Source organism: Opisthocomus hoazin, chromosome 4, assembly GCF_030867145.1.
Source record: "Opisthocomus hoazin isolate bOpiHoa1 chromosome 4, bOpiHoa1.hap1, whole genome shotgun sequence".
In the NCBI taxonomy this organism is placed as follows: Eukaryota; Metazoa; Chordata; class Aves; order Opisthocomiformes; family Opisthocomidae; genus Opisthocomus; species Opisthocomus hoazin.
Genome location: NC_134417.1, coordinates 7,088,816 through 7,115,944, shown reverse-complemented (window position 1 = coordinate 7,115,944; position 27,129 = coordinate 7,088,816). Strand labels below are relative to the sequence as shown.

The 27,129-nt window shown below is 43.4% G+C and overlaps 1 protein-coding gene across 2 annotated transcripts in view; it reads left to right on the top strand.

Moving 5' to 3' along the window:
• The window catches only part of SPSB4 (splA/ryanodine receptor domain and SOCS box containing 4), a 96,321-nt gene that overhangs the window by 54,135 nt on the left and 15,057 nt on the right, over window positions 1–27,129 (top strand). The window contains exon 3 of one of the 2 annotated variants that reach the window (XM_075417298.1): window positions 26,970–27,035. The exons of the other annotated variant lie outside the window; for it this stretch is intronic. Within the exon in view, the coding sequence (XP_075273413.1) occupies window positions 26,970–26,977 (8 nt within the window). The 3' untranslated portion in view covers window positions 26,978–27,035. Of the gene's footprint in view, window positions 1–26,969; window positions 27,036–27,129 lie in introns of those variants that run through there. 2 annotated transcript variants of the gene reach the window in all.

The following is a 27,129-nucleotide window of genomic DNA, read 5'->3' as shown; positions in this document are numbered from 1 at the left end:
CAAATGGATCTGTAGGTTGGAAGCTTTCACAGTACAGAACAGAAGCAGCAGGTTACTTCTCTGCTTGACATATGGAAATGAGATTTAAGAAATTGTTCAAACAGTGATGTCTAGATTTGCTGCTTTGAAGTGGAAATTGGTTGCAAAACAAAGATGTTGCTTTTACGTGGGTCTCTGATAGTCTTGCTAGTGCTGCAACAGGAGGCAGGAATGAAGTGTAAGATATTAAAATAATAAAACCAGAAAACCCTCTTTTTTCCTTTCAGTCTATCTGTATGTAGTCCATGTTCAAAGAGTTGTAGCATCTGTCAAAAACATCTCAAATTAACATAAAGTTCTGCTAAACAAGTGTTTAAAATGTTCACATCAAATACATGCGCAGTCGGATCCACACAAGCTGCTCTGGAAGTGGGTAGTCTGAAAATCCTGCCTGGCTTGTGGCTCCCGACGCTCCCATGCCTTCACGAGCCCCTGAATTCAGTGTGCAAGTACTGACAGTCCTGGGCCCCAAGCACTGCATGGGGTTCAAGACAAGCAGGAAACTGAGGTCTTAGACTGGGGTTTTAAGATGCTTAATGTTCAGGAAATAGTGTCTCTATGGAAGCATGTGCTCCCTCAGTAAGTTTGCAGATGGCACCAAGTTGGGCTGGAGTGTTGATCTGCTTGAGGGTGGAAGGCTCTGCAGAGGGATCTGGACAGGCTCGATCGATGGGTAGAGACCAACTGTATGAGGTTCAACAAGTGCCGGGTCCTGCACTTTGGTCACAACAACCCCATGCAACGCTACAGGCCTGGGGAGGAGTGGCTGGAAAGCTGCCCAGCAGAAAAGGACCTGGGGGTGCTGATCGACAGCCGGCTGAACATGAGCCAGCAGTGTGCCCAGGTGGCCGAGAAGGCCAACAGCATCCTGGCATGTCTCAGGAATAGTGTGGCCAACACGAGTAGAGAGGTGATGGTGCCCCAGTACTTGGCACTGGTGTGGCCGCCCCTTGAGCACTGTGTTCAGTTTTGGGCCCCTCACTACAAGACATTGAGGTGCTGGAGCATGTCCAGAGAAGAGCAATGAGGCTAGTGAAGGATCTAGAGCACAAGTCTTACAAGGAGCAGCCAAGGGAGCTGGGGCTGTTTAGTCTGGAGAAGAGTGTGAGGGGAGACCTTATTGCTCTCTACAGCTACCTCAAAGGAGGTTGTAGGGAGGCAGGTGTTGATCTCTTCTCCCAGGTAACTAGCAATAGGATGAGAGGCAATAGCCTGAAGTAGTGTCAGGGGAGGTTTAGACTGGAAATTAGGAAAAATTTATTTACTGAAAGGGTGGTCAGACATTGGAACAGGCTGCCCAGGGAGGTGGTTGTGTCCCCATCCCTGGAGGTGTTTAAAAAACGTGTAGATGTGGCACTTTTGGGACATGGTTTAGTAGGCATGGTGTTGTTGGGTGGATGGTTGGACTTGATGATCTTAGAGGTCTTTTCCAACCTAGGATTATATGATTCTATGGATATGATTCTATGTATGACTTCATCAGTGCTACTGTGGGGGGGTTTTTCTCCTTGTTTTCCTCAAAGTTTTTGGAACCTAATATAATGAAATATAATTTTAGATATTTTACTGTGTGCATTCCTCCTTGAAGCAGGAGCAGGTCTGAAGCCGCCCTGCTGTACATGATGTTGCTGGGGTCAAAGTACAACTGACTGCAGCCAAGATGATGCTATTAATAACAGGACTTGAACTGGCCAGAGCATCAGTCCTCTTTCATACATAAAGTACTAATAATGAAAAAATTCCTGTTCTGACTCGTGACTGAGTATTTTTCATGCATTAAAAATTTAAAAAGAAGAGGAGGGTGGTGATTGCGTGTGGTCTGAGGAACGAAATTCAGCGATTTAATACTGAAAGATGTGTGTTAACTGCTGAATCATCCTCTTGGGGATCCTTTGATCTTTAGTGTAGCTGAAAAGAAGTGAATATACATTTTCTGCATGGTCTAGCATAAATATGGTGTCTTTCTCTAAGGGCTTAGTATTTAACATTTTTTTAATTGCTTTTAAAAAATACTTAGAAGTTTATAAATAAGGAGCACATACCAGTTAATTGCTGGAATGAACATGTGAAAAATGCATGCTCTTTCCCAGGTGGAGTTCTGGACAAGCACTTTGACATTTATTATTTGTGCAGCTACCTAATTTTTTTGTGATGACTTGAAAAGTTGCCAGTTTCTCTGCTGATTCAGAACAAGCTGATAGTGTTCTCACTCTCTGCTGCAGAGATATCTGCAAGTGGAAGAAAAGAAGGTTATCAGTAGTCAGCATGGATTCACCAAGGGGAAATCATGCCTGACCAATCTGATAGCTTTCTACGATGGCATGACTGGCTGGGTAGACGAAGGGAGAGCCGTGGATGTTATCTACCTTGACTTCAGCAAGGCTTTCGACACAGTCTCCCATGATATCCTCCTCCTAGGGAAGCTGAGGAAGTGTGGGCTGGATGAGTGGTCGGTGAAGTGGATAGAGAACCGGCTGAATGGCAGAACTCAGAGGGTTGTCATCAGCGGCGCTGAGTCTAGTTGGAGGCTGGTGACAAGTGGTGTCCCCCAGGGGTCAGTACTGGGCCCAGTCTTGTTTAACTTCTTCATCAACGACCTGGATGCAGAGTTAGAATGTACCCTCAGCAAGTTTGCTGATGACACCAAACTGGGAGGTGTGGTAGATACACCAGAAGGCTGTGCTGCCATTCAACGTGACCTGGATAGGCTGGAAAGCTGGGCAGAGAGGAACCTGATGAGGTTCAACAAGGGCAAGTGCAGGGTCCTGCACCTGGGGAGGAACAACCTCATGCACCAGTACAGGCTTGGGGTGGACCTGCTGGAAAGCAGCTCTGTGGAGAGGGACTTGGGTGTCCTGGTGGACGACAGGTTAACCATGAGCCAGCAGTGTGCCCTGGCTGCCAAGAAAGCCAATGGGATCCTGGGGTGCATCAAGAAGAGTGTGGCCAGCAGGACAAGGGAGGTTCTCCTTCCCCTCTACACTGCCCTGGTGAGGCCTCATCTGGAGTACTGTGTCCAGTTCTGGGCTCCCCAGTTCAAGAAGGATGAAGAGCTACTGGAGAGAGTCCAGCGGAGGGCTACAAGGATGGTGAGGGGACTGGAGCATCTCCACTACGAGGAGAGGTTGAGGGAACTGGGCTTGTTCAGCCTGAAGAAGAGAAGGCTGCGAGGGGACCTAATATATACTTACAAATATCTGAAGGGTGGGTGTCAGGAGGATGGGGCCAAGCTCTTTTCAGTGGTGCCCAGTGACAGGACAAGGGGCAATGGGCACAAACTGAAGCAGAGGAAGTTCTGTCTGAACATGAGGAAGAACTTCTTCCCTCTGAGGGTGACGGAGCACTGGAACAGGCTGCCCAGGGAGGTTGTGGAGTCTCCTTCTCTAGAGATATTCAAGACCCGCCTGGACAAGATCCTGTGCAGCCTGCTGTAGGTGACCCTGCTTCGGCAGGGGGGTTGGACTAGATGACCCACAGAGGTCTCTTCCAACCCCTACTATTCTGTGATTCTGTGATTCTGTAATCCTGGAGCAGCTGCTGGTAAGAACTCGTAGTGTGGACTCTCGGGTCATGCTGTTAGCACAATGTGTTTTAAGACCCCGTATGCGGACTAACTGATCTGCTTTATGATAAACACAGGTGGTACTTGGACTGCGAGGACTGACAAATGGAAAGGTACAGAAGGCTCCTTGTTGCAGCTCGGCATAAGTTTCTTTGCGTGCTTGAAGAGGCAACATTAGTCATCTGCAAGTGTTAAATGCTGTGGGTCCGTGCTTGCTTTTCTTTGATGCTGCAGGGTGCAGCAGCTTTCCCACGCTGCCCTAGACACTGCCTACTTCTATCTTTCTCTTCTAGCCTCTCTAGAGGACAAAAAGCCCCACAGTGTTTTGAAGTGAATAAATATGTATATTTCCGTTTCTTGGATCTGATTTTTAAAATGTCACAGCGTAGAAAATTGCCAAATTGTGAAAGGCTTCATGTTGCAGGCTGTGCTGCTTCTCTCATGGGCTGAACTGGCACTGGCTAGAAGACAAGACTTCAGGAGGTCCTGATTTAACAGGGGCTTGGAAGCCTGGTGGCACTGATAAGCCCTTTAAAACCATTTTTTAGATTAGAAATATGGAAGAAAGATCAACACTGTAGTCTTTTGGGTTCAGTCTTTTTCCTGTTTTTATGCCAGCCCAATGGCTATTTTGTTTGCAGAATGATTGCATAAAATGAGGAAAAAAAACCAAACTCACAACATTTGAAGCCTTTATAAAATATAATAAAAGCACGGACTTATTTTTGTATAATCACGAGCAGCATGCTTCTGAAATGAATCATGTTTTTTCCTGTATCTTTTTTTTCTCCTCTTAAAGAGCCTCAAGATGACGTTCTGAAGATGCAATTGTCCTTACAAGGGTTGTGCAACTTCTTGTTGATGCCGTTTGTATAAACTCATGTGGCTGCTATCTTTCTGTTAGTTTATTTGAAAGAATTGGACTAATACGTCCCAGATCAGATCCACCAGCCAGGATCAACCCTGGTCAGCTTCTCATAGTCAGTACTCCTTAGGAAAATGCAATGAAGGAAAGAGACAACAGGTCATAATGTCTCTGCTGCACAGTTTGCCTGACTTTCCCAGGAGATGATACTTGGCCACCTGTGGGAAGCTGTACTTACAGGATGCTGTTCTTATAACCACAGCAACATGGTCTGTCTCTCTTCCATGCTTACATCTGTGCAGAGGTCTAAAATTGTGTGGCTTATGTAAACAGACACATGTATTTATAAGCAGAAAATCAGAGGATATTAATTCATATTTGACCACTGGCTTTTTTGTCTTTTGAAAAAAATTCCATATACATATGTATATATGCAAATACACACAGAGCGTATATATGTGTATGTATGCCTTATGCACACCCTCTCAGTATTCATATTGTAAAACTTCAGCTGAGACACAGGATGAGCAGAGATCCCACAGTGCTCCCAGAAGAAACACTTTTTCTTGGAAAGGTCTTCTCAGCCCTGGTGTTGCTCACGAGGTAGCAGTTCTTACTAGTGAGAGAACTGTGGCTTTCTCAGTCATCTAAAGATCACAAAGTATGTCACAGTCATGTGACAGAAGAGATTAGAAATATTTTTCCCCTCCTCCTACTCTCCCCACTATCCCTACTTCTCTTTTTCATCTGTTTTGGGGTGTGTCTGTGTAACCAAGATCTATTTAAAATTTTTGAGGGGCCGGGGAAGTTTGGGTTTTTTAATCGGTCAGTATAGTCCTTTAATGTATTAGAAATCACATTTATCGCGCTGTGTGTTGGAAGCTGAGTGGAGGAAATGACAAGAAGAGCAGGAGTTGCCTTTTAGGTGGTTACAGCCTGTAGCACAACTAGCTTTTGAAATAATCAGACATTTATTCATGCTTCATCTTCTTTCTCTTTAAAATACGAAAGACAATTTTTTTCAAATTTTTTTTGTTCTGGCAGTTGTTGTTGTTGTTAAGGTAGCATTTGTCAAGGTTAAGCAAGTGTGGTAAACCCATTAACAGAGGCTTGCACTAGACTGCTGGGCAGTGCCTGCAGTACACTGAGCCCTGCGTCCAGGCAAGGCACTTGGCCAGCCCGGATAAGTTGATAAATCTTGAGTACGCAATGGACAGTGGGTCAACTTTCTGTATTTGTCAAGGCATTAAATATATTTATGGTAGAAAATCTAATTACAGTATTTTAAGGCATGCAATATAAGTTACCGGTTGTGCTATTTTTCTTATGCCGCATTTACTTGTTTTGGGTTTTATGTGCAAACTGTCAGAAGAAATTGTGCTAGTTTGCAAAGCAGTGTAAATTGGGCTTTCAGGGCACAATTTAAGATTAATGGGTGTCTAAATTCCCTGTATTGCTTTGCAAGTGGGGTGGTCAACAATCTGTTTGTTGGTTTGGTTGGCAAGTGCAAGGCACCATAAATAAAACTGTGTAAATGCTATTTAGATAGCTTCTGTGATGAGCTTCTGATATGCAGATGTTGTATGGCTCGGAGGAGGATCATTTATTGATCCTCAGCATTTAATGAACCTTGTGACTGTTCCACTGCAAGAACGGGAATCAGCGTTCAAAAAACCAGAGCAGCGTGCAGCTTTCCTGCAGAGTTCACAGCAATGTTTCCCTCCATGCTAGAACACATCAGTGCCGTTGTCTCGGAAAACTCCTCTCTTTGTAAAATGTGAGCTGAAAGATGTTGCCTGCCCAAGTTTATCTGAAAGGATAGGTTGTGTCCTGGCAGAGCTAAGTGCCATAGACTCTGGAATAATCTATGTCACTGATATGTCTTGAGGTGAAGAGTGTTTTCCATGGTGGTTTTCTTTTGTCCAAGGTCAGTTATTACTCTGAAATGTAAGCAGAAGGTATCTAAATATTGTTAGAAGTATTAACGCTGTTTCTTTAGTCTAAATTAGATGGAAATCCTCATGTGGAAGCTTTCCATCATTCCTCCTTTCAGAAGTTCTGGTGAACTGCAGTGTTTCTGTAACTTGGGGTATACAAGATTTACAAGACAAAACATTTATCACAGTATCATTAGCTCCAGTGACTGAACCAATACACTTTGGAGTGTGCATAGGTGGATAACTGTAAGCAATGCTCAGATTATATCAGCAGAAAATAAAATAAGATTCATAGTTCCAAAAATGGAGTACCCATGACACAGAATGCAGTCTTTCAGGAGCGATCAGTGTGTCTTGTACTGCCCACTGCAAGAACACGTGGCCTTGACAGAGAGGACATTTCTTGTTGGACAGAGCAAGGTAAGCTGGTGGATGTATCTCCTGAGCCTGACAAGTGATAGAAAGATGAGGCTGCTTTTCAAAGAACTTTTTTTAGGGCATTCTGGATGTTTGCCTTCGGAGGATAAGCCTTTGTCAGTAAGCGTCTACTGTTGTGAAATGCAGTGGCATTCTTCCACTGACTTCAGTAGCAGCAGATCAAGCCGCACTGTGTTCGTAACAGCTGAAGCTCCGTTCTCTACCTCACTTCCTGGTCTGGCAGCATCTGGTGAGCATCTGTGCTTTGGGTTGGAGCCATGACAATGAGGCTCTTGTTACATTGAGTATTTTGGGAGAGGAGGAGGCTGTGTGAAAGTTAGTTTTGGGCAGTAGCTCATCACTGTTAGCATGTTTCCCATCACCCTTTTGCTGATGCTGATGCAGTTATATGTTGCCTGGTAAGGAAAACTTAAGCAACTTCTTCACAATGGAAGTTAAACCACATAAAGGAAATAATTCTCTGGACCTGTCTGTGGTCTCCTTAGTGAGTGGGAGTTGGGATTTGGGCAAACTGCAGAAATAGGGCTGATGAAGTGGAACTCTTCCTGCCTCTCATCTCTGATAGCTTATGATTCAACTATTGTTTTTTGCATTCAGTTAGCTCATTTGGTCTCCTGCTGCAGCCAGCTTTAGAGAGACATGCTGATGAAATCATTTAGTACCAATAGTCCTGAAGCACTCACATATAAATTTACAAGAAAAATAAAGAAGTCAAATGCTGTTCCAGGTGGGAAATAATATGTTGGGTAGATGATTCATAATAACGTAAACTCTTAAAACTTTCTTGGAATTTGGGGGAGGTAGTCTGGAAATACAAACTCTACATACCATGTTTATTGCTGCTTGTTGTTAAAATTTATATATTATTGATAGTAATGTATCCCATAACTGTGCTATGCAGCCAAGTTTTTTTTTTTTCCTGTGAAGCAAAAGGGCTAAAGTATCAAAAAGCAAGTGACAAAAGCAGGCCATTAAAAGTCCATGGATGTGTTTGCTCTCAGCCTGTTTCTTATTACAGAGGTGGCGCAAAGCTGTGATGGTGCCTGTTGCGGGGGGCGAGTTGGCTGGGATGGTTGTTGTTTTTTCCGAGATCTCATAGTGGAAGTGTCTTACAACTGAGAGTGGGGACTGCTGTCACTAGGTTACCAGAGGGCCTTTCTGCTGGTCACGCTGCTGTCCCCCGTCCTCCCTCAGTGTCCCCACACGTGATACGACAGTGGGCATGCTCTGTGCCCACCTGATCTCTTCCTAGTCCAGTGCTTAGTTACAGGTTACTTTTTTCATGCACATCAAAACTTACTCCAATTCAGGTTTTAAGCTGTCAATAAGATTTCTACATTTAAATGTTCTTAACTAAGTCAGAACAGACAAGTATTGGTTTTGTAGTGAAGACTGAGCAAATTCTACCAAAAGCTAAGAAGGTACAATGGGTTATAAAACTGCATAATGCATTATCCCCTATTTACTGAATGTTAACAGATGTTGTGTTTTTTTTTAAAAAAGAGAACAACTGGGCAGCCAATGTGAGGACTGTCTTGTCTGATGCTGAGGTTACGTCCTGCTGTCATGCAGGACCCTGGGGAGGAAAGGAGTTGATGGTTTCTTCCTTGAAAGCAGCCCCGTCTGCTCAGCCAAGGGGGTGAAGGGCAGCAGGAGACGCCAACCCAGAGGAGAGCTGGAGCTCCGCAGGGCATGGGCGGCTGCCGCGAGGAACAGGAAGCTGATGCATGGCCAAGGTCTGTGTCTCCGAGGTAAGGGAAGAAATAGCTTCTCTGTGGATTTGCTATGGGGAATTTGTTCTAACCCAGAAAATTGCCAAGTTGATTAGCAAAAGGCAAGCCATAAAGAAAGGACCTCCACTGCAGACCATGGCAGGAGGTTTCTTTACAAACCTTTTAACTTGAATTGTTTTACCTATGGGAGCCAAACGTCTTTATTGAACATTATCTTGTTCTAGTTTGTTCTGATGAAATGAGACTTTGAGTTTTTTCTGTGGTGTTTCTGGGGTGCTTACTTTAGGGTAAAGTTTTGGGAAGATGTTTCCCAAAATATTTGTATACTTGCTCATCCTTTTCTGTGGGTGACTGTACCTTTTCTAGTGTACCTATCCAAGTGTTTTGTCCATTTAGTTTTGAAGTTAATGTTCCTAGTGGAGGGGAAACTTCTGTGTTCTATTTGAAAAGTATCTGAATGAAGTGTTCATGCTATTAAGCTCTGTGGGAGTTACCTTGGGACTATAATTTGTCACCTTGTTTTGTTTTTTATGACTTTTTTACTTTCATGTGCTGCATATTTTACTGCATTCTCACACAACCCAGTACTTAGGAAAAGGCACTTGCACTACCACAGATCAATTGAAGAATTTTTTTCCTGTATTTTTTTTTCTAAGTAGTAGTGGAAGATAAACTTTCTGTGTGAGCTATTAGTGGATATTACCATTCAGTTTAGAATATGATATGCTGCCTTTCTACTCCTTTTAACATTGCATCATCTGAGACTAGAACAGGCATCCAAGAGAAAAACTTGAGATATAAACAGGAAGAGATGAGGGGGTAGTATGTCTGTAGTCCTTACAGAAAGGATGAGAATGTACTGCTTGCTAAGCTATATAATATGTGGCCATTAGTTTTTATCCAGAGGTAAAGATGATAGCAATGTACCCATGGTCAGTTTTACTCAGTTTTACAATTTGGCTCCATTGCCACTTCTGTGGGACCATGCTAGCACATAATATTTCTTATGTGATAAAAACAGGGCTTAAAAAAAAATAAAATAAAAAAGGCTTGAAAAAATTTCACAATAACTAGCAAACAAAACTTACGGATGACTGTTGTCTATACTTCTGTTCTTATGACAGTAGTTATATTTTAGAGAAAAGCTCCTAGGTGAGGAACCAGTTAGTATTTTCCTTCGTCCAAAACCAGAGGTTTTTTTCCAGCTTGGTTGCCAATATTTGGGCGTTAGGTATTACTCGGGTCTATATGGAATGTATTCTTTCTTTAATGATCCTAAGTTGCCAAGTATTAAGGAACAAGTGGCTCTTTTAATCTAGAATGCAATTGGAAAAATAATGCTTTTGTAAGTGTCACCAACCTTAGCAACTTCTTGTTTCATGTTTAAACTCTATTATTTCCATAAATATATTAACAAGCCAAAGAGCAAAGATTTACTCCAAATATTTGAGATCTGCAGAACTGGTGTGTGTATCTGATGAAGTGATTGGCTTCAGTTGGTTTGTGGTGAATATTACAGAAGACACTGCAAATAATGTATTTGACTGAGGTCACACTCACTAACGAGTTCAAAGCGGAGCTTCGTCATGGGATTTTAATGTCTGTATCATCTGTAATGTCTGAGAGGAGGGGAGGGATTTGTGGAAGGAAAGTAGGCTGCATAGACCAAAGAAGAGGTCTGTGGTGGTGCTCTAACGAAGCAGTAATACATCAGCCTGGTGGCCAGCAAAGAGAGGGTATGTGTGGGAAAACTCTTGGCTGAACATCTTGGTTTGTCAGACATCTTGGTTTGACACATAAGTGCAGCTTTTCCATGCATTTAGAGAATAACAGAAAAATTTTACTTGAAAACTAAGTTTTTACTTTTATAGCCTTAGTTAAACTTCCATTATGGCAGGTCTGTCTGGAAGAGCCAAGCGCATTGCTCTTCTCCGTCTACATCTCTGTGCTGCGCAGGGCTGGGGGGGCTCTCTCCTCAGTTGCCCTGCCTGCAGAGGAGCTGTCAACAGTAGATGAAAAGATTCAGTGGGTGAAATTACAGCTAAATCTCTTGTAAACAGTGAAACTACAAATACCTCTGTCATGAAGTTCTGGAGGTTAGAGCTGTACCCTGACCTGGGAAGCAGCAGCGGGAGCTGGCGACTGGCTGTGTTCTGCCTTGGTGTGGCTGTACTGTGCAGGACGGGGTGTGGGGCTGAACTCAGAGCACCCTGATAGCCTTTGTAGGGGAAGGAGAAGGGAGCTGTTACGGATAGAAAGATGAAGAAGCAAAGCGGTTTGGACAGTCTCAGTGAGCATTAAATATTTTCCTCATGGGGAGGGATTGGGCTCATAGTTTTTGCTTTTAAAGAATCAGAGAAATCACTTGGAGTTTAATTGCAGAGCACAGTAAAGACTACCATTAATGTACAAAACAAGCAAGAACAGGGGTGAAATTTTCCACGGCAGCTGGGCTTTCTCTGGTGCCACCTGGGTTGCATCACTGTCCTGGGTTCGGCCAGGACAGGGTTAATTTTCACCAGAATCCAGGAGGGGACAGGCTGACCCAACCTGGCCAAACAGAGCAGGGTATTCCACACCATGTGCTGTCATGCTGGGTTCTGGCTGGGGGGAGCTGGGCAGTGGGAAGGAGTCGCGGCTCGGGAGCGCGCAGCCGCAGCGGGCGGTGAGAGCGGCTCTGTGCGTTCTGTGGTTTGTGTTGTGTATTCTCCGTATCAGTATCGTTGTTGTTCCTGTTCCCTATGTTTGCTGTTCTGTTAAACTGCCCTAATCCCGACCCACCAGTTTTTTGCCTGTTTCTTTCCATTCTGTTCCCCACCCTAGCGGGGGGAGAGGTGGCAGAGTGGCCGCGTGGCCCTTTTGTTGCTGGCCACAGCCAAACTATAACAATCACCCCCCTCAGAAAGCAGGGAGGATCCTTTTGTATTGAACTGTATGGAAGGGGTGAGGAGGATGGAGTGAGCAGAGGTGGCTCTCCTACTGCACGTCACTGGCATCATCGCCCTCAGGGCGGCACGGTGGTGTTCATGGCTGCAAGACCAGGCCTAGTGGAGAGCAGGAGGTGACAGGTACGTGCTACAGCAGCCCCAGCGTGCAGTAGGACAGTAGACAGTGGGGTGGAGAACTGGCTCCTTTGCAGTGCTCTTCCATTGCTGAGCACAGCTCAACATCCAATTCTGTATTTCTTATCTGAGAGTTCTGCTGTCAGATACCACCGTGTGACAGACCAGCAGCTGTCGAGATACAGAACGGCATGGATGAAGTGGAGAAGAAGGATGAGTTCGTGCCTTGCCTAAGGCTGTACAGAAAAGGAGATTTAGACAGTGGGGGGCGGGCACACCTAGCCAAAGCAGAAAATTGGGGAAGGGGGAAAGAATCAATAGTTCATTAGATTTGTAGAGTAGAAGGAGAAAAAGGATCGATAGTTTGTCAGATCTGGAGACTCAGCTTGTGAGATGTGGTTGGTTAACACAAGAATATTTTAGTGGGGCCATTGTTCATGTTCCATGTTTTAACTAGCGCACATCATGTAACAGTGCATATCGGTAGATGTAAAAGAATAAAGGAGAAGTAGAAACTAAGGATAGTCAACTTGCAAAGCCTAATTTAGGGAAAGGCACCCCCTTCAAGAGAGCTTGTCAAATATGAAAGAATTCTTTGAGGTGCTTTGGCCCTCCTTCACCAACATTGTCTTTGCCGTGAACAGCATTGCTGAAAATTCTGCAGTTTTCAATTAGGATTTCAGTGAATGTGAGTTTTGTCTGCAATATTTGGTGTTGTGGTTTTAATAGTTTACAGCCCAGGTGAAAAGTAAATACTGTATTATAGCAGACAGATTTCAGACATGGGTGTGAAATTTTCTACAAAATGAGCTCACTTGTTTAACACATGTGGGCTAGAAGTACTGCAGTCGCAGTTTCCATGATTATACGATCGAGAAATAATAGCTACTGTACTATTACGGTGTATTTTTAGAAAGAAGGTTACAAACATGCAAAATTAGTTTCAACTGGCACTTAATGGTGGACATAAATAGTTTAGGTGAAAAGGGCTACTTTTAGTACAAAGTAGCTGTTTACTGTGGTTTTATTAATTAAAAGATTATGTATTGGCTGGCATTAAATGCTGATGGTCTCATTAGGGCCCATGAAAGCGTGCTATATAATAGCCACATGCTCTGACATCTCGTAATAACACAAGAATTTTCTTGCATTTAGGAATGTCAGCTTAAATATTCCTCCGTGTTCCCTTGCTGCATCCAGGGGACAACAGTCAAGTTCTTGTGTTAGCTCTTCAACAGGAGCTGCAGCAGCATCTAGGAGAACTGGAAGCAATCCCTTTGCCTACATGTGGCTCTGTAAGAAATGCAGCAGCTAACTATTGCTTGCTTTCAGATAAAGTAATGCAGCTAGCCTTTTTAATGCTAGAAATTGAGGAGCTTCAGATTCTGAGTTCCCTATAGCCCTCTAAGCTGATGAGTGTACTCCTGTCCTCCATGCATGAATAATGCATGAACTTGCTAGCTTTAGTAAGATACAGTTAATTCTCTTGGCCTTTAAGGTTTTTTTTCCCCCTATTACTGCTTAAATGCCATCCTGTTTGAAGGGAACAAAATTAACTGCAAGTCTACAAACGCTGGTGAATTTAGGAGACAATTACACTATATTGATAAAGCAGCTCCAGTATTCAAATTCTTCAGTAGAGATCTGTCACTGTAGACTTACGAAAGGTCTCTGTTGAGCCTGGAAGGTGCACACTTTGGGGTAGGTGATGTGCTGGGAAAACAGCTGCAGCTGGTTCCATATCTGCTCCCATTCAGGCCTGACACTGCCAGTCAGCACAGCACAGAGGCACGGGCAGGGCTGCCGTTTGCAGTCCTTTTTGTGTTTGCATTTTGAGTTTTTGATACTATTTCTGAAGGTCAGAAATGCTGATGCACCATTCCTAGGATTGGTAGGGGACAGAGACTTGCCTTTCTGTCTTAGTTTATCCAGGTGGAATATCCTTTTGCATGTCTTAAAGCAGAGAAGAACAAATTAAAGTTTTACCTAGCACAGATACAGAGAGATTTTTGGCATGCTCTGTTAATTTTACCAACATATTCTCTCAACGTTGAGTAGGTAAGGCAAAGCTTGAGAATGGCAGGAATTGACAGTGCACCTGATAAAACAGGCTGCTCTTTCTGTAATTCAAATGTTTAGTTTAAAAGAAAATACTTTGGTTGGCAGGCTATGAAGTGTGTGATGTAGCTGAGTAAGCCTAAGCCTATCTGGATAGCAGGAGGTAGAACTAGGTCATGACGTGTTTTTTTCTCAAGGTGCTATATTCAGCAATTTTTCAGCTAGTTAACTTGATTTGCTGATCCCTATAAAGAATAACTGAAACCTAACAAAATGATATTTGATTCAGGACAAGCTGTAGCTGGACTGGAGAATCAGGAAGATTAAAATTCTTTTGTAGTATCTAGTGACATTTGCATACAGTCCTAAAATAGCTGACAATAAGTGAGATTTATTTGCGTAACATGTGAACAGCTCAATGCCAGATCTCAGTTCTTATTCATTGTATACTATAGTGCATCAATTTGTCTTTATTTAATGTTGTTGGCAGGCTGGTGGTGGAGGGCTGGAGTCTCTGCTGGTGTGCAACAGCATCGCTTTGCATCACATTGCTACAGCAAATGCTTAGGCAGTAACATGAAGGAGTTGGTCATGTAGTCAGACACTCCCTGTTGCACCCAACTAGTCTGAATAGTTTTCTTGCTAAAAAATTGTTCTAGCTGCATCACTGCTGCCTTCTCTTCCACTGCTGCATTCCCGTTACCTCCAAGATCAAATCGCTCATTTCCACTGTTTGCTATCAAGTTGAGAAGTATATATAGACATTGTTCCATGCAGAAAGGCTACCTAACACCAGGAGTGTATGCAGGTTTTTATTAAGAGCGCTGGACGGGATGAATTGGTGCTGAGGGGTGCTGTACTGCCTAAACTGCCCTTACGTTTGTGGTGCCAGGGGTCTGTGCAGGGACAAAGCCTTGTGTAAAGCAGAAACGATAACCAGCTGAAATGGGACTGCTCTGTTGGATTCTTTAGTTCGTTTTCAGGTTGGAAACAGTCATGCTTCTTCCAGACTCATTTCATGTGCAGCTTCAAAAATATCTGTTACCTATTTCTCTACCGGAAGCTGAGAATCATAATTTGTATGTTTTTCTACATATATGTATACATATATGCATATATATATTTCAGTTACAGTTATCAAAATAATTTTCTAAATGTGGTATATAATTCCATCACTTTTGTAATATTCATCACTCATGCTAAAAGCATGTAAATGGCAAGAAATGATGGCACCAGCTAATTTAATAGTTCACAGCTGGTTTATTCCTTGGATATCTGAGTCACTTAATTAAACATTGCCATAGATGAAATGGAAAGGGGAGGCTAGTTACATTATTTCATAGCACAGGATAAACATTGGAGAAAGACATTTGGGGGTGGTAGAAATGGTAGTTTAGGCTGACAAAATTGTGTGCTATTTCCTGTGCTTACCTTAATTGATAGTTTCTTACAGAAGAGAAGTGGTATTATTTGAGAAGATTATAAATCCACAGGTGCTGCATGTTATATGCTGTATTTGTCTGGTTTAAATTTTTGCAAATTCTAACAGTTGTTTAATTGTGGTGCATAAATTACTTGCATTTCTTGTTCTTCTCCCTGACAATGTTCCACTACATTTTGTAAATACCAATTACTGTGGTACCCGCTAGAGTTGTCCTTTTACATCAGTAATCATTCACAACTTGCTAGATGCCTGCAGCTACAAATCAGTCATTTAAGCAACCCTGGGAAGTGTTTTGTAATTTATTTTTCACATTATACAGCCCATCTGGTAATACAAGAAACTAATGGTTGTAAGCTTACTATCAACTGGAAATCAAGCCATTTCTGAAACATTGTAATTGCTGGTTACTTCAGCCACGGAGATGACTCTGAGCGTGCACACATGTGCTGCTCTGTGCATACAGAGAACAAAAGCTTTTTCTTCTTTCTTTTTCACTTCCAGGAGGACATAAAGTTTCCTAGTAGCGAGCTTCCCGCACTCGGGCAGCACAGTGCCATTTTCTGTCTGTGCCACCTGCAGTCTGCAGCCTCTCAGGTGCTGGTGCCTCGGCAAGAGGTCAGGGCAGGGGGCTGCCCTTCACTGTGGGCAGGGGCTGCTGGCTGGGCTCACACCTGCGTGCCGGGGGCTGCGTGGCGGTGGGTCGCCATCCCGCGCAGAACCGCGCTCCGTGGTGGTGGGCTGCTGTCCCGCTCAGCACTGCTCTCCCGCAGCTGCGCGTTTCTGGGGAAAAGAAATGGTAGTTTGAGAACTGCTCTGAAGTTGGGTAATATGTACAAAATTTAAACCAAAGGCCACAGCTTTATTTAACTGACCAGGCAGTTTCTGAAGGGATTTAAAGGTTTCCAAGAAAAATAGCTTATACCTTGAGACCTGCCTGCTTTGAACAACGTTTCTATCTGGAACAGAGTAGTAGCAAGCTTTAATTTGGGAGGTAGTCACTCATCCAGAAGCTTAAAACCCAGGGGAAGGGGTCATGGAGCTGGCTTCCAGGAGCGGGAGTCAAATCTGGCTGGGAAGAGGAGCTGCCTTTCTGGGCAGCCCCGCGCTATTACCTGTGCTCTGGTCAGAGTGCTCTTGGGTGCTATGGACCAACACAAACACAGCATGAAACCGGTTTTAAAGGCACGTTCTGCACAGGTCCATGGTAATAGTGGATACCTTTTATAGCAGGAGTAAATTTGGAAGAAAAGAATAATTTAATTTGGAAGGTGTATTTTGTTAGGTTCTACTGTTCATCAGTGTTCTTTTCAAGATCAGTTTAATTTAAATGGACTTTGAACAGAAGCCAACCAGAAGTTTTCTGCAGTAATGCAGAGTAGGTTTTCTGTAGGTCAGACAATATTTCTCTTTAGACTGTAGATGTTAGGGCTGACCCTTTGCTGCTCTTTCTGATACTTGTTACAAGGGAAAGAAACTTAGCAACTTAGAGCAGCCTAAGATAAGGCTCAGTCAGTGAAGGAAGTAGTCTATGTTGCAGTATTTACAGTAGCAAGATAGTAAACTCAGTGACTGAGTGGTATTGGTTTTGGTTTGGTTTTTTTTTGCCACATGCTCCTTTTTGCCCAAATGGCCTCTGTTTGTCTGACAGAAGACTTAGTTGTTCTGGGCTGAATGGTTTTAGGATCTTCCCCCCAACACCCTCCTATTCTACAGGTACCAAATGACGAAACTCCCATACTCTGGCTCAGGAGGTTATTCCGCAGCTCATTTTTTATATTCATCTTAGACCACTTTTGTTTCCAAAGTTGTATGATTTCCTAAACAGTTGTTCTTTGCGCTGAGAGCTATGACATTTGATTTTTTTTTTTTTCTGTCCTATCATCTCCTCGTTACCTCTTTCATTTTAACAGGTTCTGTGGTGTGAGTTCTTTTAATCTCTCCTTCCAAGCTGGATTTGGTCAATCTTAAATCAGGCTTAAATGTTGAATTATGGCATACAAATGTTAGAACATTAGAAGTGTACTAATGTAATCCATTCATATACCGTATGCTACAATTTAATGGTTCTGCACTAGGAAACCGGATTAGGGATTTCATTTTACACCAAATCTGAGAAACCGAAGGCTGCTTTTTCCACTTGTTGGAAACTGGAAGGAGCTGGGGGTATGACTGAGCTTTGCCTTTGGCTCACACTCCATAATTCACTGCTGAAAGACACTTTCTATGTCCATCCCCTTGACATGTTTTGCTGCCCATTTTCAGAACAAGCCGTCTGTTCTGCTCTTGGTATATTACAGTCCCTTTGACTCAAATATGCTGAAAGCTGCTGAAGGAAGAGATTTTTTTTCATGCCCTGAAATCTGACTAAGTGGAATAAGTGACGCCTAGCTTTGCTGCTAAAGACTGAATGGTTTAATAATGGAATTAGGCTGGGCACATCTGAACTGGAGCGCTCCGATGCCATTCCTGCCTGCATGAACAGCCACCGTGATTCTTTCCAGCTTGTCATGATAAACCAAACTGAGGAATATTCACCGTATGAATAATTACTTTGACAGACATTTTTACCACTAAGTTAGCACGAAAAATTTTGCCAGCAGTACTTAGGCTAGCTTTTGGTGTTGCCAAGTGAGTAACCTCATCTCTGGGCATACTTGCAGGAAGTGCTGGCACTTAATGTGAGCTCTTTTAATCTACTGCAGAAGAATGCTCCAAAGGTGATGTGCTTTTTTCTTTTTTTCTTTTTTTTTTTTTAAATATCTATTTAGTGGTTGTGCTTCAGAAGCAGGGATGCTGACGGAGTGATGGAGCACTGTTGGTAAATAATTTAGACTGTGGTTGCCATGGGTTCGTTAAAAGGTGAAATATGAAGAGAGTATTCATGAGCAGTGATTGAGTGTAAGTGAAGGTGAAGCTTTATTTTAGATTAGAGCAACTTGCAGTGAGTCAAGCTGTGGTGGCTTGTAGTCGCTGTTCACAGCTTTGCTTCACCACTCTGCAGCAGGACGGGCAGGCAGTGTATGTGCATCGCTGGAGGAGGAGAGCAGCGGGGTCTTCCCAGGGTTCGCACCCTGGGATATTCCCGAACCTCTCGCTCCCTCCCTCTGTGCAGAACAAGGTGGTTCCACAGTGTGGTCACTGTGGGCATGTCACTTCTCTCCCAGTGATGTGTGTTGCGTGTAACCCCCATGACTGGCCCCGCAGGATAAACATGGTAAACTCTTCAAGCCGTCACGAGGCAATCGGATGTTACAGTTCATTTATCCAGCTTGGATATTGTAGCATCTCTTCTGTATTCTTGAAAAATAAAAAAGTATTTCAGTCTCAATCGCTCATTGATAAAAAGAAAGAAACAAGCATGCGACTGAATGCAGCAAGTGCCTCCCGAGTGGCACAGCTGGTTTCTTTTCAGAACTTCTTTCTTTGGTATTGTTTTTTGATGGAGCAAACTTCATTTCACAGAGGAGGCACTGCAAGTGCTCATTATGTTAATACCTTTAGAGGTTCTTCTCGCTGTGTGAAAACTGCTGTAATGGAAGCCAGTCTGGCAGAAAGGTCACCTCATTTAATGACTTGCTTTTTACCTTCATTTCTCAGTAATAGCAATAGGATAACCTAAAAGTCTTCAGATACTGGTCTTTTTTAACATATGTGCTTTGGAAAGTAAACGTGCTTTTTCCAGTGGGGAAGGCAGATAACGGCGATGCATTGTCAAATGTTTCAAACAGGACAGAGGTCTGCTCTGAGCTGTGCTTCTCTCCTGCCAGAATCTGTTGTACTACATTGCTGTACCATAGCGTGAATTTTCTGAAAGAAAAAAACAAACTCCTCCACCCTCCAAAATGGAAAGTACAAGATTTCATTCATTAAAATGTGGCTTTGATGGAAAAATGGTGTTAAAGCAAAAACAAAATCAGTGGTGTAAAGGCTGGTACAGGTCTCTGTTGTCATCTCTCCGTTTCATCACCATTATAACTTACCAGCAAGAGGACCTGCCCAGAGCCCCTGGGAGGCAGAGCAGGTTTGCCTCCTTGGCACGTGGCTGTTGATTTGCCTATACCAGACAAAGGTTTCCAATGCTCAAGGGAAATACCCATCTCCCTCTGGAATGGAGGGGCCTCCCAGGTGCATGTGATGGGCAAAAGCTCTGCCAGACTCCTTGTGTGGTTCCATGAGGGTGTTGCCTTTTAGGAGCAAGACTCTGCACCTACTTCATGTCAGCTGAGTTTATTGTGTTAATATGTACTTGGGGCTTTTCATTCACACAGGGGGATTTTTCAGCTATTCAGGCCTGTATGCATAAATTCAATATTCGGCAGGGTTGTCTGCCAGTTTCTACCACATCTCGTGTCTGGCGTGTTCCCAGCATAAGCTGTTGCAAGACAAACATTGTACCCAGCTCAGCCTTGAGCTGGATCTTTGCCACTTCAGCAGTTGAGAGAGAGGGCATAGACAGAAGCCTACACCTAAATGTTCTTTTACAAATGCATTTAAGACACAGCAAAGCAATATAGCACTTCTCTAAATTCCAAAGCAGAAAGACCTCTAGGGACATAGAATCACACAGAATCACACAGAATGGTACGGGTTGGAAGGGACCTCTGTGGGTCATCTAGTCCAACCCCCCTGCCGAAGCAGGGTCACCCACAGCAGGCTGCAAAGGACCTTGTCCAGGTGGGTCTTGAATATCTCCAGAGAAGGAGACTCCACAACCTCGCTGGGCAGTGTGTTCCAGGGCTCTGTCACCCTCAGAGTGAAGAAGTTCATCCTCATGTTCAGGTGGAACTTCCTATGCTTCAGTTTGTGCCCATTGCCCCTTGTCCTGTCACTGGGCACTACTGAAAAGAGTCTGGGCCCATCCTCTTGACACCCACCCTTCAGATATTTATAAGCATTTATGAGGTCCTCTTTCAGCCTTCTCTTTTTCAGGCTAAACAATCCCAGCTGCCTCAGCCTTTCCTTGTAGGAAAGATGCTCCAGTCCCCTCATCATCCTCGTAGCCCTCCGCTGGACTCTCTCCAGTAGCTCCTCATCTTTCTTGAAGTGAGGAGCCCAGAACTGGACACAGTACTCCAGATGAGGCCTCACTAGGGCAGTGTAGAGGGGAAGGAGAACCTCCCTCGACCTGCTGGCCACACCTGCTGGCCAAACCTGCTGGCAGCCAGGGCACACTGCTGGCTCATAGTCAACCTGTCCAGCACCAGGACACCCAGGTCCCTCTCCACAGAGCTGCTTTCCAGCAGGTCAGCCCCAAGCCTGTACTGGTGCATGGGGTTGTTCCTCCCCAGGTGCAGGACCCTGCGCTTACCCTTGTTGAACCTCATCAGGTTCCTCTCTGCCCAACTCTCCAGCCTGTCCAGGTCTCGCTGAATGGCAGCACAGCCTTCTGGTGTATCCACCACTCCTCCCAGTTTGGTGTCATCAGCAAACTTGCTGAGGGTACATTCTAGCTCTTCATCCAGGTCATTGATGAAGAAGTTAAACAAGACTGTGCCCAGTACTGACCCCTGAGGGACACCACTAGTTACCAGCCTCCAACTAGACTTGGCACCACTGCTGACAACCCTCTGAGTTCTGCCATTCAGCCAATTCTCAATCCACTTCACTGACCACTCATCCAGCCCGTACTTCCTGAGCTTCCCTAGGAGGATGTTATGGGAGACTGTGTCGAAAGCCTTGCTGAAGTCAGGTCTAAGTGCAACACAAATATGTCAGTTCATAAATGGCTTGATGTTGCTGTGCAGCGTGATGAACACAGCTCCTCTACATACATATGTGCAGTAGAGCTAACTCTGCTACACTAACCTAAGTGTTTTGACCAATGCCATGTAGGAGATGTGTCAGAGCTAAGAACGCATCCTCTGTCACTGCCATGTTTTCACATATGCTGGGGTTTGATATTCACAGAGGCCCCAGATTCTCAGCAGTACCTCATTATACATCTAATATCCAAAATTAGATGCTGAAAAATTTGCTTAAGTGCAGATAAAACAATCACTGGACCCGAGTGAATAGGGCGCTCTGTCCCATACTGTTATGTTGTTTTCCTAATTTCTGTCACCACTTACAGGAAAATGAAATGCCTCTTGGATGTGTAAATCATCCCTTGGTGGCAAAGAAAACCAGTCCATCAGTTGAAGCCAGGTGAAAGCACTTACCGATGGCTGGTACTTGTGTTTGTGTTTCTGCTGATTTAGGAACTCAGCTCCCTGGCTGACGTCCTGTCAAAATGCTCAATTTCTGCAGAAACTCCCATTAGTGATGCACGGTCTCAGTCATACTTAAACTATTCCTTTCTTTCTACATCTTTCTATAAATACTGTGAAACCATTTTAATGCACTGTTCTTAACCTACAGTGGCCTTCCTGGAACAAAAGATTTGATAAGGAGATTGTTGATGAAAGAATGAATACTTACAGGCCAAAATTGGAGTATGTATGTTTGGGAGAAGGTCATGCGGGGCAGGAAGCATACCTGCTCTCTTGTACCAGAGCTCCAGCATTTTGAAAGGTACTGCCTGTTTTCTGACCACAGATCAGCTGTTCTTATATTTGAATTAAAAAAAAAACAAACATGCTGTTGTTTGGTAAGCTGTTTTGGAGCCAAGTGAGCTAATCTTTCCATAGCATTCCAATGCATTCCCCAAAGTTTTGTTCAACCCTTGTGATATTTGTTCTATTTCAGATATAGCAGTTTTCTGTAACAAGGGCTAGCTTAACTTCCTGTTACTATGGCCCTTAATCTGTGTAACATAATTAACATAGAAAAGCAATATATAATTTGTTTCTGCAGCTAGACCACACTATTTTATTTTAAAGAAGCTAGTAAAACTTGATGGTTTACCATTTAGGAATGTAACTTAAATGTTTAGAGTCCATGGTATTTTCACAGAGTGATTTACAATACAGCAAGAAATGGAAAGCTTAAGAAAAGGGAGGAGGGCTTTAAATTTCTTGGCAGATGCTTACTGCTAGGGAAGCTTAGTTTTTTCTCTTTCCTTCTGGAAATGAGAGATTTCAAGCGGGAAATGGCTGAATCAGGGTTCTTGAGAATGCTTTCTGAAGGCAAGCTTAGAGAGCAACCTCATTTATATTGCAGACCGCATCCCAGTGAAAAATGCAGCCTGTGCTCTTAACCTGCTGAGGTTGGCTGGTGCTTGTGGGAACAGAGCCGCAGCTGCCTGACAAAGGTGGCTGGCACTACTGCCCGACTGGGGCTCCCTGTGCTGCAGAAGGCTCGTAACTGAGCAGTAATAAATAGTCTTTTTCTGCTGGAGGGAATGGAGTTACATAGGTGCAACTAGAAACTTATGTTCTCGTTTCTGAAAGCCAAGGTTAAAGACTTGTATAAGATTTAAAGTATTCTGACATTGTGTGAACAGTGCTGTTTTGCTCTTATCAGATGAACTTCAGGTTTTCGAAGTGAGATTTTAAATTCCCGCAAATGATAGGTGCAGAGGGGCATTATAGTTGCTATGTTTCCAAGAAATATTGAATTTCCAGCGTCATGAATTGTTTATGGCACTTGAGGGAATAATTACTATTGGAATTTCTGATAACAGCTCTTAGTTTTACCTTCTTTTGAGTAGAGCTTCCCAAAGACCTGATTTAATGCTGGGGTAGGTAGAGCTTTCCTGAGGCTCTGCAGGATTAAGATCATATACTGCATTACGTCTGCAAAGCGCAACTTGCACAGAGTGAGAGGCAGTTTTCGGGGACCTTGAAAAGAGTTGGAGACTTCAGTGGCCTGCCAGTTTGCTTAGTTCTTGTATTCTGTGTTGTTCCTTCAACTTCCCTGCTTCATGGGCTCCGGATTAATTTGTGCCTACAAATATAATTAGTTCCAACATCGATACAAAAGTTTTAGTGGTGGTTTGGAGATCTATTATGGATCTGTGTCATCTGTATGGCAATGGGTTTAGCTGTATGCTAGCAGTATATTTGTGGCCCTCATTGTTGTAATTTTTGTATGTCTAAAGTACCATGTTGCCCAGGAGGCGTGTTTTGGAAAAACAGGAAAGCCAAAGCATGGCAGGTGTCAGTGTAGCCACCTTTCAACCAAAAATAAACGCGGCATTGCCCTGCCTTCTAAGGATTTTCTGTGTGGTGAAGTTTCCCTTCATTTTCTCCGAAGCTCAGCTTTGGCCTGGGTAGGCAATGGAAATGAAATGCCAAAACCCAGAACTGGAGAGAAGCATCTCTCCTATGAGGAAAGGCTCAGGGAGCTGGGCTTCTTTAGCCTGAAGAAGAGAAGGCTGAGAGGGGACCTTATAAATGCCTGTAAATATCTCAAGGGTGGGTGTCAGGACGATGGGGCCAAGCTCTTTTCAGTGGTGCCCAGCGACAGGACAAGGGGCAATGGGCACAAACTGAAGCAGAGGAAGTTCCGTCTGAACATGAGGAAGAACTTCTTCCCTCTGAGGGTGACGGAGCCCTGGAACAGGCTGTCCAGGGAGGTTGTGGAGTCTCCTTCTCTGGAGATATTCAAGACCTGCCTGGACGCGGTCCTGTGCAGCCTGCTGTAGGTGACCCTGCTTTGGCAGGGGGGTTGGACTAGATGATCCACAGAAGTCCTTTCCAACCCCTACCATTCTGTGATTCTGTGACTCTGAAATGGGGTTTTGGGAATGAGACAGGTAGCAGCTATTAGAAAGAACAGCACTGAAATGCGAAAGTTTGTTGAGGGTCATCAGCACCGGAGTGTCACTAAGGAAGATAGAAATGTGTGTAGGCTTGCTCTCAGGTCCTCTTCTCTACATGTTTTGTTACTACTGATAAATCCCATACCATCCCTCTTTCCTCCTCTGGTGATTTGTCCTGAGAGGAACCGCAAGTCCTGGACTTGGTCTGAATTCTGGTGGGAAATGATGTGGTTCAACTGTGGTAGCTTGGAGAAAAGCTACATCACTGCTGCCAAGAGCACGGCAAAACCTGGACGAGACAAATGTCCATGCAGATTAGTATCTTAGTCTGAACAATTGCAAATACCTTGCTGTTATGAAGCAAAAAAATATTTTTAGAAGTTAGGTGAATAGCTTTTGGGAACAGAATTTGCAGAGATGAAATTTCAGAGCGAGCCTTTAAAAGAGATATGGTAGTTGCCAGAGGGTGGCAGTTGTGTATGAATACAACTTTTGTCTGTTCCGTGTTCTTCTTTCATGATTAACAGGCAACTCAATCTTTTGAACTTCCTAGATTTGTGGGGATTTTTTTAGTCCATGTACTGTTATTTGAGAACACGTTCTTATTTCAGGACTTCTTGAAAATGGTTTTCCAGTAACAAAATTCTGTAATCAGGAGTTTGATGAAATGAGAAGTATTTTGCACAACTGGCTTCTAAAAAATGTGATGCATCTAAGAAACAAGTAGATGAAATGTTTTTATTGGGAAAGTCTTCACATTGTGCTGGAAGATTACAAATGTGGTGTGCTGCGTCCTAGTCCATACTGGAAATCTGAACACAAGGGCTGTGGTCTGCTTTTGCCATAGGGTGAGTTTTGCTCTTCCGTGAGATCTTCAAGCAATGACACAAGTTGCTTTCTATGAAGTTTGCTTTTTCTCAAGCACACAATTTCTTGTTCAAACCTATATGGGAGAGAGGTCCAGAAGTTTTGAATGGTTGTCGTCTGACTTTGATGTTTTAAAGGGAAGAATGTCCTGGAAGGTCAGTTTTAATTGCTGTTACGTAACAAGGGAAAGGCAGTGGTGAATAATACATAGTCCTGCTTTTGTCTTTGGAAGGTACATCAATAAAGCAAATGATATGAAAAAAAATGCCTACTAGAAAATTACCTTGGAGGCAGTGAAATGCATATTTCCATTGATACCAGGATCCCCAATACACAAACTCCAGAATTCTGATTTTCTGGCAGTAAATAAAATTAAGGTATATATTATAAAAATATTTCATTCAGCATATGAAATGCATGGTATTAACATATAAACATGTCATTAATTGCAGAGACGATGCAAAGCGTCAAGTTTGTATTGAAAACAATACGCTAAACTGTAACATAGAGAAAGGAAAGAAGTCTTTATTTTTCTTTTTTTACCTTGTTCATTGACATTTTTCCACTGATCTCGGTGTAGTGTGTTAAAGATTTTATCCTCACACGAGTGGGTTATACTAGGTATTGTTTTATTCACAACTCAGAGTTGGGCCATCACCTCAGTGAGTGGCAAAGCTTAACTCGATGGACCAGTTTATATACATTTATTGAACCAATTACATCAAGTCTAGAATCTTCATAAGTTTCTAAGCAACCATTCCATTCCTTTAAGTACTTCATTTATTAAATTCTTTCTATTCTTCTGTCTTCGTAGAATTCTCCCTCGCTGGTTTCAGGCCTTGCTTGGTTTCAGGGTCGTCTCGGCTTCTTTTGTGAATTCTGTTTGATACAATCCATACAATTGATTTCTATCCCAATTGCAACATACCGATTGTATGGTTTCTTAACACAGCTGTGTTTACACAGGTGAATCTAGGTTCTAGTTCTATGATTTTATTCTATTCTATAATCACTCTTTATAATCAATCTCTAACGTAGTGCTTACCACTCTCAAGTTACTTTTGTCTTCGTCAATTAGTAACATTTTCCTTAGTCTCCTGATTTCCTGGTCTTCCCAGGTGGGGGATGGGCAGGAGTGAGCCTGCCCTCCTGGGAGTGTCTGCATAGGAGGCCTGGAGGTGCAGGTGGCGGAGGGCTCCAGGTCTCCGCTCCATCACTAGCAGCATGGAGGTACCCAGGGAGCAGCACACACACACGAGCTGCACTTGTCAGTTCCTGGGGAAGTACTCTGGATGGTCACTACTCCGCTCTCCTCCCTGTCTCTTGAGCTGGGAGATGCTTGGAGGGATAAAGTCAGTCCATTTCTTGTTGCTGTGGTGGCCCAGGTCTTCATGTCTCTGCTTTGGTATTGTTTGACTGCTTCTGTCTCACAGCTCTGAAGAAGAGCATCTTCCTTGATTTACAAACCCTGCTTTTTGAAGAAGTTGTTCTGATCTTGGAAAGGACAGAAAGGACACAACAACTATCAGCACTTTGGGAATGGGATACATGAGTGGGTCAGGTTACCCTAATCTCTGAATTTTTCTTGCCCCTCGTGCTTGACTACAGGGGTTGTGGTTTTGATTCAATGTTTGGTTGAGTAAGATTTAAAACAAGCACAAGGTCTTGATCTCTCCTCCTGGATAGGGGATTGAAAGCATAACCAAAGTAAACAACTAACTAATGTGATGGGTTTAGAGGATGGGTTAAATTGAACACTCCTCAAAAGTCTGGTCTGGGTGGATGTTCCCACCCCTACAAAGGATGATTTTTGGAAAGCTGTGTGTAGCTTTTTACTCAGTCATTGTTCGCGTGATGAACTTAGTTAAGAAATATCCAAGGCATCAAAACGGCATGGGCATATTCTTATGCCCGAGGGGTCAGTATTTATCTTGAAACTGTGAGTACTTGGGAAAAAAAAATCCATTTCGTCTTACAGGCAGATAGACATCGAAAAGACTTGGCAACAGGGGAAAATTCAAATACCTATGAAGGGGGGAGCCCATTTAGCAGTATTTACCCTGGCAAGGTTCTGTTTGGCTTTGCTGGCAATGCTGGTGGAGTGAAAAAGGCTGAGTCGACAGGGAGCAGAAAGAATTCAGTGGGAAGCGTTCTTTTGTGCTGTGTGTAATTCTGAATGTGCTTTTAATATTTTGGGCGTTTGTACTTTGCATTAAGTACTAAGTTGAAGAATTTATTTTGATAATTTAGCATTTCATCTGTTGCAAAATATACTGTTCCTGATGTTTACAGACCCACAGGTCTTTTCATTTTTAAACCCCAGTTCACTGACACTGCTTTGAGAGGAGGAGCACAGAAGAAAAGGAAGGACACCACTGAGAAGAGGAGAAAATAAGACATAAATGGTTTAGTAGGTCTGAAGATTTGGTTGAAAACAGTCATAGTGGAGTTTATGTATATTAAAAAATATATATCTTTATGCA